This window comes from Lycium barbarum, chromosome 12 (assembly GCF_019175385.1).
Source record: "Lycium barbarum isolate Lr01 chromosome 12, ASM1917538v2, whole genome shotgun sequence".
Classification (NCBI taxonomy): domain Eukaryota; kingdom Viridiplantae; phylum Streptophyta; class Magnoliopsida; order Solanales; family Solanaceae; genus Lycium; species Lycium barbarum.
Window position 1 is genome coordinate 81,853,799 of NC_083348.1, and position 14,593 is coordinate 81,868,391.

At 35.2% G+C, this 14,593-nt stretch overlaps 2 protein-coding genes across 3 annotated transcripts; one reads left to right on the forward strand and one right to left on the reverse strand.

Annotated features, from left to right (window-relative positions):
- Positions 1 to 812: 812 nt before the first annotated feature.
- On the forward strand, positions 813 to 10,450 carry LOC132621535 (lipid droplet phospholipase 1-like). Of its 2 annotated transcripts, XM_060335850.1 has the most exons (12): positions 1,188 to 1,325; positions 1,526 to 1,646; positions 4,070 to 4,214; positions 5,243 to 5,310; positions 5,466 to 5,536; positions 7,373 to 7,636; positions 7,724 to 7,887; positions 7,984 to 8,039; positions 8,167 to 8,219; positions 9,637 to 9,805; positions 9,897 to 9,994; positions 10,067 to 10,450. In XM_060335850.1, exons 3-12 carry the CDS (start codon positions 4,114 to 4,116, stop codon positions 10,184 to 10,186), a joined length of 1,164 nt encoding a protein of 387 aa, XP_060191833.1. In that variant the 5' UTR covers positions 1,188 to 1,325; positions 1,526 to 1,646; positions 4,070 to 4,113; the 3' UTR covers positions 10,187 to 10,450. The 2 variants fall into 2 exon arrangements, with proteins under 2 accessions (XP_060191832.1, XP_060191833.1); XM_060335849.1 differs by lacking the exon at positions 1,526 to 1,646 and having other exon boundaries at positions 813 to 1,325.
- Positions 10,451 to 10,700: 250 nt separating this feature from the next.
- LOC132621537 (heavy metal-associated isoprenylated plant protein 28-like) lies at positions 10,701 to 13,304 on the reverse strand. Its single transcript, XM_060335851.1, has 3 exons — positions 13,138 to 13,304; positions 11,819 to 11,894; positions 10,701 to 11,297 (listed from the first exon to the last, which is right to left on the reverse strand). The coding sequence occupies exons 1-3, from the start codon at positions 13,141 to 13,143 to the stop codon at positions 10,948 to 10,950; spliced, it is 432 nt and encodes a 143-aa protein (XP_060191834.1). The 5' UTR covers positions 13,144 to 13,304; the 3' UTR covers positions 10,701 to 10,947.
- Positions 13,305 to 14,593: the final 1,289 nt, after the last annotated feature.

The following is a 14,593-nucleotide window of genomic DNA, read 5'->3' on the forward strand; positions in this document are numbered from 1 at the left end:
TACATCTTTGAAAAAAAAAATAAGTTTTCAATGTTTCGAAATCTTCATTTTGCCAAGTGCCTAAATTAACCAAGAAAAGAGTCTGCTTATAAAGTTATTTTCAAATTTACATTAGCTATTCATCTATCTTATCTGGTCACTCAATATATTTCTAAGTCGTTAAAATCAATTGATACCTAGCCATTGAGTTATTTCGGATGTTCATAAAAACCTTGCATGATCCCACGTTTTCTTTAGTTTAACTTGTAACTAAAGTCTTTTCTACAAATTACTATCTTATTTAATTTAAATAGCAGTCTTATATTTTCCATTTGTAATCTTGATAATATTTACAAGCTATTTTCCTAAACATTAAATACTATATTTGTATTTTTCTAGTCTTAAGTAATTAACTTAAGTTTAACCGGTTAACCGTATTTAAGCGGATCTTAAAGGATGTCTTATCCCTTCTCTTTAGCATAATTAAAAACCCTTACCTAGAATTATTAAGTTAGGTAGATTATTAATTGGAGTTAACTTTTTAGCATTTACTTAGTTAAAATAGGTGTCTTAATTCACCGTTAAAATAATTAGGTGGCGACTCCTTAAAATAAATAATTAAAAATTACCAATATGTTATACTATGCTTTGATCCGATTAAAATGGGATATAACATAATTATAAAAAAACATTTATTTTAAAGAGTTGATGTGTTTGCCTATTTATTTTTGTGAGCTTCTGGGGTAGTTGGTAGTGGTAACAATCACACAGGCGTCTTCACTTGTCTTGTAGTGAATGTATTGTACAGTTATGCACCTTCCGAGAAAAGAAGAAAACAACAAAAAATGGAATTAGCCAAACTGCCAATTACCCCTTTAATCTCTTTCCAAAAGATATGGAGCAGAAGAAGAAGAAGAAGCAGCAGCTTCTAACTCAAAACATCATCAGTATAGGGGAGTTTATAGTAAATACGAGAAAAAGTTGGGGACTTTGCGTGAGAATATAATAAAGTGGAGATGCGGGATGAAATGGAGCACTTATTATAGCATAGCAGGGAGAGAGAGAGATATAATGAATGAAAAGAGAAATGGCTGATGTTGACATAACATACTGAGTCTGAGCATAGCGAATTGCACGGGTCAAGCAAGAATTCCCCAAATGGTCCTTTCTTTCTCTTTCTAGACTATACTTTTTGGGCTTTCCCAATATAGATAGATACATGGCGTCATCTGCGACGTTACTTCATCATTTTTCACCTCGCCCTTTTTCTTTCTCTTCAAATCCTTGTTCTTCTTCCTCTTCTGATCAACGCCGACCCTTTAGTTCCACATTTCTCACCTTTTCTGGTAATTCTTTCTTTCTTTTTGCTCTTCTAAATTGGGGATTCTTCTTTTTTTTTTTTTTGACCTAGCAAATTGATCCGGGTTTTATTTTTTTGTTTGGAAATGAAATTCACGCCAAAGTGAATTAATCCTTTGTCTATTCAATTGAAATTTGTGCCAACTTTTGATCTGTAGTAGATTAACTGATGGGTGTTTTGATTAAGGCCACCTCTCTGCGTACTGGACCTTCTTCATGTGTAGAAATAATCAAGAAAAACAAGTAGGGGGTGTTTCCCGTGCACATTAACTCCCTGTTTGGATGGTGGATTCCCGTGATTCATTAATGTATGGTTTTCTATAAAATCATGTTTGTTTTCGTTGTTTTTAGAATTATGTGCTATGGTATTGTAAATTTATGGTTCATTCTAACCATGCAAAGTCCCATTTTTTAAAATTACGAATTTGGTAGTTTTTCCTTAGTTACATATTTCATTTCTCCACTATACTCCACCATCCACCATCCAGAAATGCTAATTACAAATTAAACCCTTTATTTCATTGAGCAATTTGATTCTATCTCAAAGTACAGTATAAAAAAGGAGTAGCTAGTTAGATGTGAATGAATTGTCACTGAAACAAATAGTTGTGTAATGGATTTTCTGAGTTGTCTAATGGGAAAGGGGGGCTACCATTATGGAAGTAATAGTGATGGTTGGCTAAACAACAACAACAACAGCATACCCAATGTAGTTCCACAAGTGGGGTCTGGGGAGGTAGGATGTACGAAGACCTTACCTCTATCTTTGCAGGGTAGAGAGGCAGATAGCAGAAACAATTTAAGCCTTTTGTTCCCCCTTGTCATTTGGAACTTTTCCATTTTCTTAAGTGTTTCTTTTTTGGAAACTTCAATTGCTAAAGAAATACAAGGAAAGTGGTATTTTATGCTAGCTTGATTCTAAGGCGAGAGAACCTTGCCCAGGACATTTAATTGGTTACTTGCAACAGAAATCACTTGAGAGATGGCTTTATGTGCATCCGAATTTGTGCTTCTCAATTGGGCCTCTTGGAATAGTTCGGCATTTTTTTTTTTAATTAAGCATTGCATATCATATTCATGCCACTATTAGAATAGTTTGGCATTATAGTGAGTGTAAGTCAACTTTAGCTACGCATGCCATTTCATTACCGTGGTGGTGCTTCGAATATGATGATTCAGAAATACCAGATACCTAATGAAGTGGTTGTCCACTTGGTGTTTGATCCAAGATACCTACTAAAATCCGGGAAGTAGTGTACTTTTGAAGGTACAAGTTCCAGTTAAGTGATGTAGGTAGACAAGAAGTTGGTTGCCTAAGCACGGAAATGCTCCTTTTATGCTAAGTATTGCCTATGCAATGATGTTGGGGAGAATGTGAACCACACTATTACTTTGCTTCGGAGTTGTGGGTGTTAGTATATGCACTATTGAACATTCATTGAATACTCCCTAACACAATAGCGAACATGTCGGAGAGTTGGAGGCTTTTCGGGCTAGAGACAGCGAAGAAGTAACTTTAGATATTGGCGTCTCAGCATTTTTTGGACATTGTGAAGAAAGATGAATAAGAGAACCTTTAAAAGGGATAAAACACCATAGTCTATAGTCAAGAGATCTTTTCGTTCTTTTGTAATTTTTAATGCAAGATGGATCTACCTACTTGTATTGGAAGTTGGTCAGATTTTTTTGGTAGTTTAATGTATCTTTTTTTTTTTTTTTTTTTGAAACTGGTAACTGCAGTTTAATGTATCTTTTTGCAAAGACAATACTTTTTTGGTGCATTATTAACGAAATTTTTTGAAAAACAATACATGATAATTTTCTTAGTCACCAAATTCTTAATTGCAGAACGACATACTATACAAATTATAGTCAACCTTTAAAAGAATTTCAAAATTTTAGCATGTATAGGATGGACAATTCAAGGTGTAAAGCGTGCACAGGGTGAACAACTCGAGGTGTAAAGCGTGCACAGGGTGAACAACTCGAGGTGTAGGGGACGAGTGCCTCACTTGTTGGGATTTTAGCTCCATGAAATTTAAGCCCCCATGGTTGCCTCAAGAAGTTTAGAGGCTGCCTCACCCTTAGTTAGTCTCGTGAGAATATTAACTTCACGCCTTTGATACATTGGTCTGCACATAGGTCATTATGCTATTGTTGAATCAACTGGTAAGTAAGGATGCCATATTGCTTGTGCTTATGCTAATGGGAGCTGTGAAAAACTTGCTTCTCCCCAATCCCTTACTTAAGGTTGCAATTTTAATTGCTTTATACTACACATACTAATAAGGGTTAAACTGCTCCAAAATAAATGGTATTTTCTGTTCTCCCTTGAAGTTATCACTTTTCCGCCAACTCTTATAGTGAAGTCTGCTTTTTAGGCAAATTAATACTGTTTGTTCTGTGCTTATAGTCCAGGCCAGCGCCATAGAACCTGCTCCCCCTTTCTCCTGGTGGATTGTGCAATTGAAAATAATATCAATAGGTGTTAAAACATTTATGCTGTTGTTGTGCCCTTGGTGAACATGGATGTCGGCTTTGCAATGATTGTTGTCAACTGTTTTGTGAATTCTGAATGCCATGTGGTATATGTGAGTTAGGACATAGTTTCTTGTGTTCTTCTGCAGAATTCTAGTCGTTGTCTACACTTCAAATATCTTGGCATGGTTGAACCTTTTTTTTTTTTTTTGCCAAATCGTTTCTCTGAGGATTTCGTCTGCCCCTTCTGCAGGGATAAACAACATCTGGAGAAGCCAAAGCTTTAGAGCCCATGCAATGAGTACAACTGAAGGAAGTGTTATGTCACCGAAAGGGTTGATGGACACGGAGGATGAACCTGATCATCTCCTAGTCCTTGTTCATGGCATCTTAGCAAGGTAGGGAACTTTGTTTACTCACCCTGAAAGGAATGCCTCCGCGTGTCTACAAATTTTATATTCACGTGTGTAGATATTATATGTATGCACATGCGTATGAACATGTATAGGTATTTATATATATATATATATATATATATATATATATATATATATATATATATATATAACCTATCAAAAATGTAATGCAAAGTGAACATGAATTGTTTTAGAGATTTAGAGAACTGTAAGGAGTCTGGGTGTTAGGGTTTGCAGATCAAAAAAGAAAAAAAGAAGAGACTTAGAGGACAGTAGAAAGCATAAGTAGAAGAAAAAGGAATAAAGTCATAAAGTTTGAATGCGAGCATACTAGTTAATAGTTAGCTGCTATTCTCCTTTTCTATACAAAGAAAGATTTGGAATTTAAAAGATATCCATGGTACAAAGCAAAAGGATTAGTTATAAGATGCAATAGTTAGGGTCTTCGACATAATCATGTTCAAGCTGTCACCAGCAATTACCTTAAATCTGTATGGATTGACAAGTGAAGTTGCTCTGGCAGCAAGCGCACTACATTTCCAACCAAGAAGTTGGGAGTTGGATTCACCCAATGGAGTAAGTGGGGAAAGGCCACAGTTGACTAAGCTGAGGTGGTGCTATCCTGAGGTTGGGTTTAAGTGGTCTTACATTCTCACTTTCAACACGCATTACATGGTTGAAACATTTTTTTTCCCGGAGTATGAAACTCGACCTGAGTATTTCCAACATACATATCTATATCTGTTTGTATTTCACTTCTTTATTTCTCTGTTGAACATTCTTTCATGTTCTTGAGGTTGATGATTTACTGCCTAATCCATGATCTGGTTGTCAAGGATGTTGTGTCTGAAATTTGTGTAACGGGCACTGTCTTAAATGCTGATATCACCAATATCAGTCAATTAATTACGCCTCAATCCCAAATAAATGCTGATATCCATAGTCTAAAATATTCGTCCTGAAAATTAGCATGCTGTTGTATGTGTCACTGAGCTTTCCAAAGAATGCAGCCCAAGCGACTGGACGTATGTACAAGCAGAGTTGAGGAGGCGGTTGGGAGGAAACTTTTTGATATATGGTATAGTTTCTAGTGAAACTTGTCCTTGTATTCTCACGTATTTTTATTTTTATTTTCTAGGTCTTCTCTTGCTTCAATTTTGCATGCTACACCAAGAAAGTAATGCTGATATCAAAATCCAAGAAGCTACTGACTTGTCTTTTTGTGGTGTTCAGCAAGTTCATGTAATACGTTCACTAAAACCTTCTCTGGGATTGATGGAGCTGGAAAACGACTAGCAGATGAAGTGAGTATGTAAAAGAGGTCATTGTGCTGTATAGTTGCGAGTCTGGTGATACTGCATTGTCTCATTGTGTAGGTTAGGTGGGGGCTATATTTTTCTTGTTTGCTTGGGGCAGAAATCTGATGCTATTAAGTTTTTTATTTTTTATTCTTTTTTTAGGTTAGCTTGGATTTTTTTTTTAAGGGAAAAGGGTCAAAAATATCCCTCTACTTTGGGAAAAGGGCTAAAAATGTCCTCCGAACTTATTTTGGGTCAAAAATACCCTTCCCGTTATGAAACTTTTCAAACATACCCCTCTGTTAACAGAAAGATTCATTCCCCCCCAAAAACCATTTTTTGACCCGATCCAAACTTAAACCTGACCCAAACCAAAAAATAACTCCTTAGTCCACCAAACAAGACTCAAACGTTCAATTCCTCTTCACCAATATTAGAGAGAGAGAGAGAGAGAGAAAAGGGACGGTTCCCAATTCCTCATCTGATTCTTCACTTTTTCCCGCCAACTTTCTTTTCAATATGGCTTCAAATATTATCTCAACTTCAACAAAATTAAGACGAATAGAGTACACTTAGGGATGGATAGAACTACAAAAGTATGTAATTTCTGCTGGAACTTTCAGTTTTTTTGATAGAAATTTGAGATCTTCTTTCTCAGCAAAGCATATTTTATACACAGCCATTGCCATATTTTCACTGCAACAAAATCAAAGTTCTAGAGACAATACAAACACCAAACAGAAGAACATGAAAACATAAAACAGAAATTGTACCTGATTTAAATAACACTATAGAAATAAATTCTTTCTCACTGCAAAAATCCTATTCAAGCAAGAGATGAAACCCAAACAGCACCTGATAATTCTTTCTCTAACTTCCTCCATGAAATGGAAGCAGCAGTATGCCCACGGCTTGTTTTCCCAGCTCATCTAACAACAAGAAGCACCTAAAATGTTTGTCCTAATCTGTAACATGAGATTTTGAAGCTAGAGTATGAGATTTTGAAGTGTTACCATTCTCAAATTGAACGTTTGAGTCTTGTTTGGTGGACTAAGGAGTTATTATTTTGTTTGGGTCAGGTTAAGTTTGGATCAGGTCAAAAAATGGTTTTTTTGGGGGGAATGCATATTTCTATTAATAGAGGGCTATGTTTGAAAAGTTTCATAATGGGAAGAGTATTTTTGACCCAAAATAAGTTCGGAGAACATTTTTAGCCCTTCCCAAAGTAGAGGGATATTTTTTACCGTTCTCCCTTTTTTTTATTTGTATTGGTTAATGGTTTTTGGTTACGGCTATACTCTATCCAAAGCAATAGAACCCTCATAGGTAGGTATATCCTACACTAGTAGTTGCTGTTTAAGAAGCGTAGGTCAATGTTCTCTGGGTGTTTTGCAGCAAGTGAATAAAATTTCAGCGCAGTACGATATTTGCTGAAAGATGTCCATCAGTGCATCACATATAGATTCTTCTAATTGTCTAAATTTTACAATAGCTGGTCTTTTTCTTTTTACCTGAATTCAACTACAACCGTACTAGTAAAGTTGGCCTCTATATACCTTTTACTTTATATGCATATTGCCGTCATATTTAAATGAAAATTGTCTTCAAAAGCCAGTTGTTTGAGCCAGCATTTTGTATTCGTCTTAGAAATTTCAATTATGTCAATGATGTATATGAATGGTCAAATAGTTTCCAGCCACATGCTTCTGACATGAAAACATAACCCTCTTGAACCCGTGCTGCTTAGGTGGCTACTTTCAAGTTTCCAATAGATAGCTTGTGCTTGCAGAGTGAAACTATGAAGGCCCATCTTCCTTATTTGGCACTTCTGATTATGAACAGGTTAGGCTGGTTGTAAAGAAGAGAGAAAGCCTGAAGAAGATATCCTTTTTAGCTCATTCTCTTGGTGGATTGATTGCAAGATATGCACTTGCCCTACTTTATTCATCAAACAACTGTAATGAGAAGTCCGATGATGCAGTCACTTCAACTAGTGCATACCTCAAACCAGTAGGCTCCTTAAATGTAGGTTTGATTGCTGGCCTGGAGCCAATCAATTTTATCACCTTGGCAACGCCACATCTTGGTGTGAGAGGGAAAAATCAGGTCTGTTCTCATGGTAAAATCTTATCATTTATCCATCAAAGAATCGTATCTCAATGTTTCTGAACAATCGTAGCTTTTATTGTTCAGCTTCCTTTTCTCCTGGGGTTGCCGATCTTGGAGAAACTTGCAGCACCTATAGCTCCTATTTTTATTGGTCAAACTGGTAGTCAGCTCTTCCTTACAGATGGCAAACCTACTAAACCACCTCTTCTGCTAAGGATGGCATCAGACTGTGACGATGGAAAATTTATGTGAGTAGAAATATCTCCACCAGTCCTTGAAGCAGCTGTTTCTCCCACGCCATTCTTTTTTTTTTCCTCCTTATGCCTGGATTTTCCTTCTTGCAGATCAGCGCTTGGTGCTTTTAAATGGCGTGTTCTTTATGCTAATGTCTCTTATGATCGTATCCTTTGCATCTCATTTGTTGTTTCTTCATTTAATTAGCAAAAATAACTCATTGATAAAGTTCATTCGAGTTCGTCTTCTCTCAATTTTTGAATTGATTGCAGTAATTTCTTGACATTATCTAGACATGGTCGGTTGGCGTACATCATCCATAAGAAGGGAGACAGAACTCGTCAAGGTGATTTTTGATTTACTAAGACTTTGTTACGTTAATTGTCCATAAATATAGGGCTGTTAATGTTGGCATTTAGTCAAGATAGAGACGGAAAAGGACATCCAAGTATAACTGGTTTGGGTAAGCAATAGTTACCAAGGGTCTCGATCTAATGTTTATTCTGACAAGCGGGCCAGATCTAATTGAAGTTCCTGGGACGAGGTATTGGGACGATAGGAGAACTGAAGTATTTTGCTTTAAAAAAAAAAAAAAGAAACTAAGATTTAAATTAGCCCAGACCACTAGGAAGTGCAAAGTACAATTTGCCAAGAGAACTGCAAGAATGTCCTGTGTGGGAATTATTAATTTGTTTCATTTTGTACAATAATTAAAACTTAAGGGTATATCAGATTATCATAAACTGCCTTATAGGTGAACCAAAACCAGAACTTTTTCTCTTAGAATTTATCTATCAACTTTTCTTCTACCGGAAGCTTTGATTTTAATGTTTTAGACAACAATGAAAGCTTCCTGCACATGAGTAGGTAATCATCTCTCCATCCATGATAACACGTAACTTACTTTTCTATATAATTTTTCTTTGTAGGGGATTAAACAAGGAAAATTACTTTAACACTTCATTTGCTTCTTCCCTTGAAACAAATTAAAATGACCTTGATTTTATGTTTGGTGTGCTGAAGTTAGAATTTAGCAACTGTTACAAGTTTTAGACCCTTCACTTGCATACAAGCAAAACGAGGGCGGTCATTTACTTGTATGTGAAATTTGATTTCTCAAAGTTACACTATTTTATGTCATCACTTGCTAGTTTTCCAGAGATGAAATGGACTATATGATGGGGAGTTACAGTATGTCCCGTGACCCGCATGAAAGAATGGCTTTACTTCGAATGAAAAGAACAGTTATTTTCATCACTGTGAAAGCCCTGGAAAAAGGTCCAATGTAGTTGCATATTGTCAGGCGAGGGATGAGATGCAGTTGATCTTTACATTGAGGGAGCTGTTCAGTTCTCCTCAACTGACACTGCAGATTTTGATTGTCGGCCTGTTTATTCCATGCCTTCTTAGTCATTTTTTTCTTCATTCCCTAATGAGGAAGTTTATAGTTTATGCAACGGGCACATGATATTCTTTAGTAAATGGAAAAAGAATAGTTCGCGCTGTGCTCATTGCATGGCTGCATATGTCTTTAAATTCGTCGTGTCTAACAATGTACATGCATGCATACTTGGGATTCTCATAGTTGGATGAATGTAATACTCATAAAAGCATGGTATCATGTGAAATCTTATTCGTGAGCAGGATTATAGCTGTAGAACTCTGAAAAGTAACGATCTTCTGGAAACAGAGTTTTTTTCTTAGGAGTTCACGATACGACGATTTTGTTTGTGTAAAATTTTAAAATTTTATTACATTGGCAGCCTCCCTGGCGATCTTTGGATGGCTACAAACATGTAGTAGATGTGGAATTTTGTCCTCCAGCTTCATATGAAGGACCTCATTACCCCCTTGAGGCAGCCAAAGCGAAGGAGGCAGCTCAAAATGCACCAAGCACACAGAGGTCATTAGAATACCATGAAAGGATGGAAGGTAGGAAAGCTATTTCTGTTTGTTGCAAATGAATCTCAATGGCACCATATCCCTATAGCATACTAGAATCTTACTGAATCTTTTCAAACAGAGGAAATGATACGTGGCTTGCAACAGTTGGGGTGGAAGAAAATTGATGTCAGCTTTCACTCGGCGTTCTGGCCCTTTTTCGCTCATAACAATATCCATGTAAGTTCCATTTCTATTTCTTTATGTTCCTCCCCGTTGAGTCCTAATTCGATCACTATTTTCCGCTGACAGGTGAAGAATGAATTTTTTCACAATGCTGGAGCAGGAGTAATTGCTCATGTCGCAGACCACATAAAGCAACAAGAGAAGCAACCCGGATCGTCGTCCTCCTTGATTACCCCTAGCTTGTAACTCATATAGTTGTACAGGAAGCAATTCAGCGAATATAATAATGAAATGACATTAAAGTGCTAAAGGCTTGATTCTTTTTCCATTTACTTTGTTCGGATACTATTATTGATTACAAATGTATATTTGTCCCAAATTGCTGGTTTACTTGGTTATAGTGCTGATTTCAACAGTTGCGAATCTAGGTTTTTCGCTAAGGATATTCAAGATACATGTATTATGTATATCAATACAATTCAATAGGAAGACTGTTGAAGTTGATGTTACCTTGGCACCCTGTATTGGTTGCTATATCTATGTGCTTTAAGAGACAGGAAGAGGAAAAAATTCCAAAATCCATTGTTTGGCTTCCACATGCAAAGAAGAAAGAAAACATTGAGGAGTTTAAGAGCCTTCACTATATAGGTTAAGTAGCTCTATGTTTGAAGGAAAAGGAATTCTTGAGATATTTTGTGATTTGCTCTTTTCCACGTTCGAAAGGAAAATTAAATTGAACAACAAAATTAACAATATGGAATAAAGAAAAACTAAATATATACATTCAAATATGGATTAAGCAAGCAAAAGAACAACACAAGCAGACCTTGATTCCATTGTAAGCTGCATAGTTTTCCCCCCTTTCTCGACCTCAATGGAGCTATAAAAAAAACAAACACCCCAAAACAAGCCTAATTTTGCAAATCAAACATCTACCTAAAAGATAGAACAAAGAAAGCAAATAGAGCATTGCAAACCCCCTAATGAGCATCCTGAATCAGCTCAAATCACATTATAGAACAGCCAGTGGCATTATCATCACTAAACATGTGTCTGGTTCGTTCATCAAAAATAGTATTGTAAGGTAGCTCTGCATAGTAACCGTGAGCATGGCCATTGTAGCCATGCTCGCGGTAGTTGTAGAAAGAAGAAGGTGGGGCGAAGTGCGTGCTTGGCCTGCTGTAGAATGTGTCATAATAATGGTGCATATAGTTATGGTATTCAGGATTGTATGGATATGGCCATAGTTCAGCTTTCCTTCCAGTTTTCCTCACTGTTTTGAGGACTTTTTTCTGCTCTGCCCATCCTGTTACTGTCACCTTTTGCATGTTCATGTCTATGTCAATGTTGTCCACTCCTATTAATACCAAAATGAAACAAAGTCAATCCAAGGGTTTGTAACAAAATATAACCTAGGGATAAAAAAACTGATAAAAACATGCTTATAGCCAGACCAAGCTTTTGGGATAAAATAAGTGTTTTTGAGTAGTAGTAAAAGTTGAAAAACATAGCTTTCCCCACCGAAACACTTTTGAAACCTTGGTCAAGTACAAATTGTTGTTCTAATATTGACAAAAGTGTTTTTAAATTACTTAGTCAAACACAATGGGTTAGGTCCCAAAAATTATTGGATAATGAGAAAAGTCCATTTTATATGCAAGCATGGAGACACAAAAACCTCATCCGCTGTGAATGACGATTTGGTGGATAATAATTTAAACGTGGTCTCCAACTAAAGGTTTAGAAAATTATTTAATACGAAAGAAAATTATATAAAATATGCTTCACATTATAATTCTATTTCAAAGGGTAAGGCTGTCTTGTTAAAAAAAAAACAATTAAAAAAGGAAAGAGTAGGGCTTGGTGAGAGATACCAACCCTTAAGCTTCTTGAGAGCCTTTCTTATTTTACTTTCGCATCCTGGACAGTCCATGTGCACTCTCATTTCCACAATCTAAAATGAATAATGGATAACTTAATTTAAACTTTCAGTCTTATAGATTGACCACATAAAAAATATTTATATAATCAGATCATTTATAAGGTAACCAAGAAAAATCCACATATTGTAAAAAATCTTTACACTACCAGTGTACTTAAATCCATGAATTTATAAAATTTATAGTACTTTCCTTATTTTAAGCTTTATTTATAAATAAAATCTCTCTTACAGACGGCTGTGGCGCAATATGCCAAGATATCATGAAAGCTATCAAGCTATTGTTTTAGCATTCCACCATCTTATTAAAGTAAAAACATTGAAATGGAAGAGCAGCTTGAGGATATTTTCATTCTTTTTGTTGCATTATTCCGAGACACTAACCTTTACTTAACATATGCACTTACTCGTCCAACAAAAATAATCCCAAACGAGAGCAAAATAACTTAAGAAGAGAGAAAGACAAAACAGCAAAAAGAGTTGAGGTGTATTTGGTAGGGAGCAAAAATGTTTTTCAATTTTTCTACATTTGGTTGATCAAAATATTTTGGAACATATTCTTTCTAGTTCTTTAAATGAGAAAAATGAATTCCCTAGAGCGAGTACTGAAAACAAATTCCATAAGTGGCATTTCAAGATCGTTGTACATCCTCCGCTACACCTTGACCGCCCCACCCCCGCCACCCACGATCCCTACACAAACCTCATAGTGTTTTCTTAGATTACATATAAATGCTTTTTGGAGATAATGAATACTCCCTTCTGTTTCAATTTGTTTGAACCTATTTCCTTTTTAGTCTGTGCCAAAATGAATGACCTCTTTCCTAATTTGGAAACAAATTCACTTGATGAATGATTTATAGCCACACAAATTTTCAAGGCTTATTTTGAACCACAAGTTTTAAAAGTCTCCCTCTTTCTTAAATGTCGTGCCCAGTCAAATGGATTCATATAAATTGAAACAGAGGGAGTACTAATTTCCATACTTACCAAGCACCAGATAATACGTAAGAAAATCACTTACGTAGTTTCCTTAAGAAAGTCACTTATCTAGTTTCCTTCGTACCAAACACACCCTTTATCAGAAACCAACTTCTTTATCCATTTTCACACACACTATGTGACATATATGCATGCGTATCTCTCAACATGCAAAATAAACACGCAGAACCTAAACCAATTTGCACACTCATGATATTAAAGATTTTGATTAAAAAAAAAAGACTATATGTAAACAGTCATGAGTTTAGAAGCAGACCGTCATATTTTGCGACTTTGAGAAGAGCTAGCTAGCAACACAAATAATGTAGACTTCCTTTAGATGAAATATCTAAGTTTAATTGGTGTGCCTTTGTGTGTCTGCTGTGTGTGTTTATATATACACAAAACTTGACCTGGACAGGCATGTCTATCTATTATTTGGAGCGTATACATATCAGAAAGAGAAGGAAAAATAACTTAAACTAGTATTTTTAAATGTGGTCCAACCCACAATCATATTACCTTTTCCTATATCACATTTTTATTTGACCCTAGTTGTTAATGTTTGGAGACAAACCTTGTGCTATGAGGGCCACAAAAGTTTCTAAGAAAATAATAAGAAGACGAAGAATTGGGTCATGTAGAAAGCACACTGAAGTTGCTGCTTTTATAGAGTCCACTCATCTAATCAACTCCTTGTTTTGGGGAAAGGTAGTGGCTATATATATATGATAAACAAAGAAATTCACTCTAATCTTGATAATACAATCAACCATGATGTAAGGATGGGCATTATCGTGATAACGATTCTTAAAATAATAGTTCCATTTCATTTTAATTCCATCAATATCATATACATTTACGTGATTTATTATTATAATTATTATCTCACCGCTATTTTTCTTTTCATAAGTTGAATGTTTTGTCGTAGTTTGCGCATACTACGAATAATATAAATCGTTGCTGAAACAAGCAAACCGGAATGGTTATAATTAAGAACGTATAAGAAAAAACATTGAAATTGTAGGGTATTTTTCTAAATTTGTCAGTTTTGTTTAAATGTCACACTAGTGACGTACATAAAACTGCCCAATTGATTGAGTACGAAAAAAGTTCTTAACATTTTGAAGGCTTGTAGTTGCTTCGTAGTTTACATGATAATGACTCCTACCTCTCACTGAATAATTTTGATTCTTTAAATTTTGGTCTCACAATAGGAAACGAAATGAAATAAGAACTTAAAAGATATTTCAAGAATATTAAAGAGAAGTTGTTTAGGAATGTTGCTTGCTGCGTGAGTAATAAAGCACAATGGAAAGGATGGCTTAGCATATACTACCATACAAAAATTGAAGGGCTTCAAAAAGAAGAAAAGGATTGTATTATAAACTTGATAAATATTCCCAAAATATTAATCAACTAGTGCATTTGTCCGTGCGAATATAAAAAATAATTAAATAGTTACGTTATAATTTCTAAATACAAATGTGTTTGCTAATCATACATGTTTTTACATGATATTACCACATTTTCATGTTTCATTTCAAACCTTACATAAATTTTTTGATACTGAAATCTTTCTATGATTCTTTTTAATTAAATTCCATATAAAACTTTTTGATGGAAAGAACTTATAAGAATTATTCAGGTTTATATGAAACAACTCATACAGATCAATATATGTGAAATTGAATTGGTAAAATATAAATTAAAAATAAAAACTAATGAAAAGG

What these genes read in the sequence shown, in the direction of transcription:
- LOC132621535 (XM_060335849.1), top strand. Translation starts at nt 1,199, where the DNA reads ATGGCGTCATCTGCGACGTTACTTCATCATTTTTCACCTCGCCCTTTT. An exon ending in CACATTTCTCACCTTTTCTG is followed by an intron (nt 1,326 to 4,069) that starts GTAATTCTTTCT and finishes CCCCTTCTGCAG; the next exon opens with GGATAAACAACATCTGGAGA. An exon ending in GTGTGAGAGGGAAAAATCAG is followed by an intron (nt 7,637 to 7,723) that starts GTCTGTTCTCAT and finishes TTTATTGTTCAG; the next exon opens with CTTCCTTTTCTCCTGGGGTT.
- LOC132621537 (XM_060335851.1), bottom strand. An exon ending in GGCTCTCAAGAAGCTTAAGG is followed by an intron (nt 11,298 to 11,818) that starts GTTGGTATCTCT and finishes TGGTATTAATAG; the next exon opens with GAGTGGACAACATTGACATA.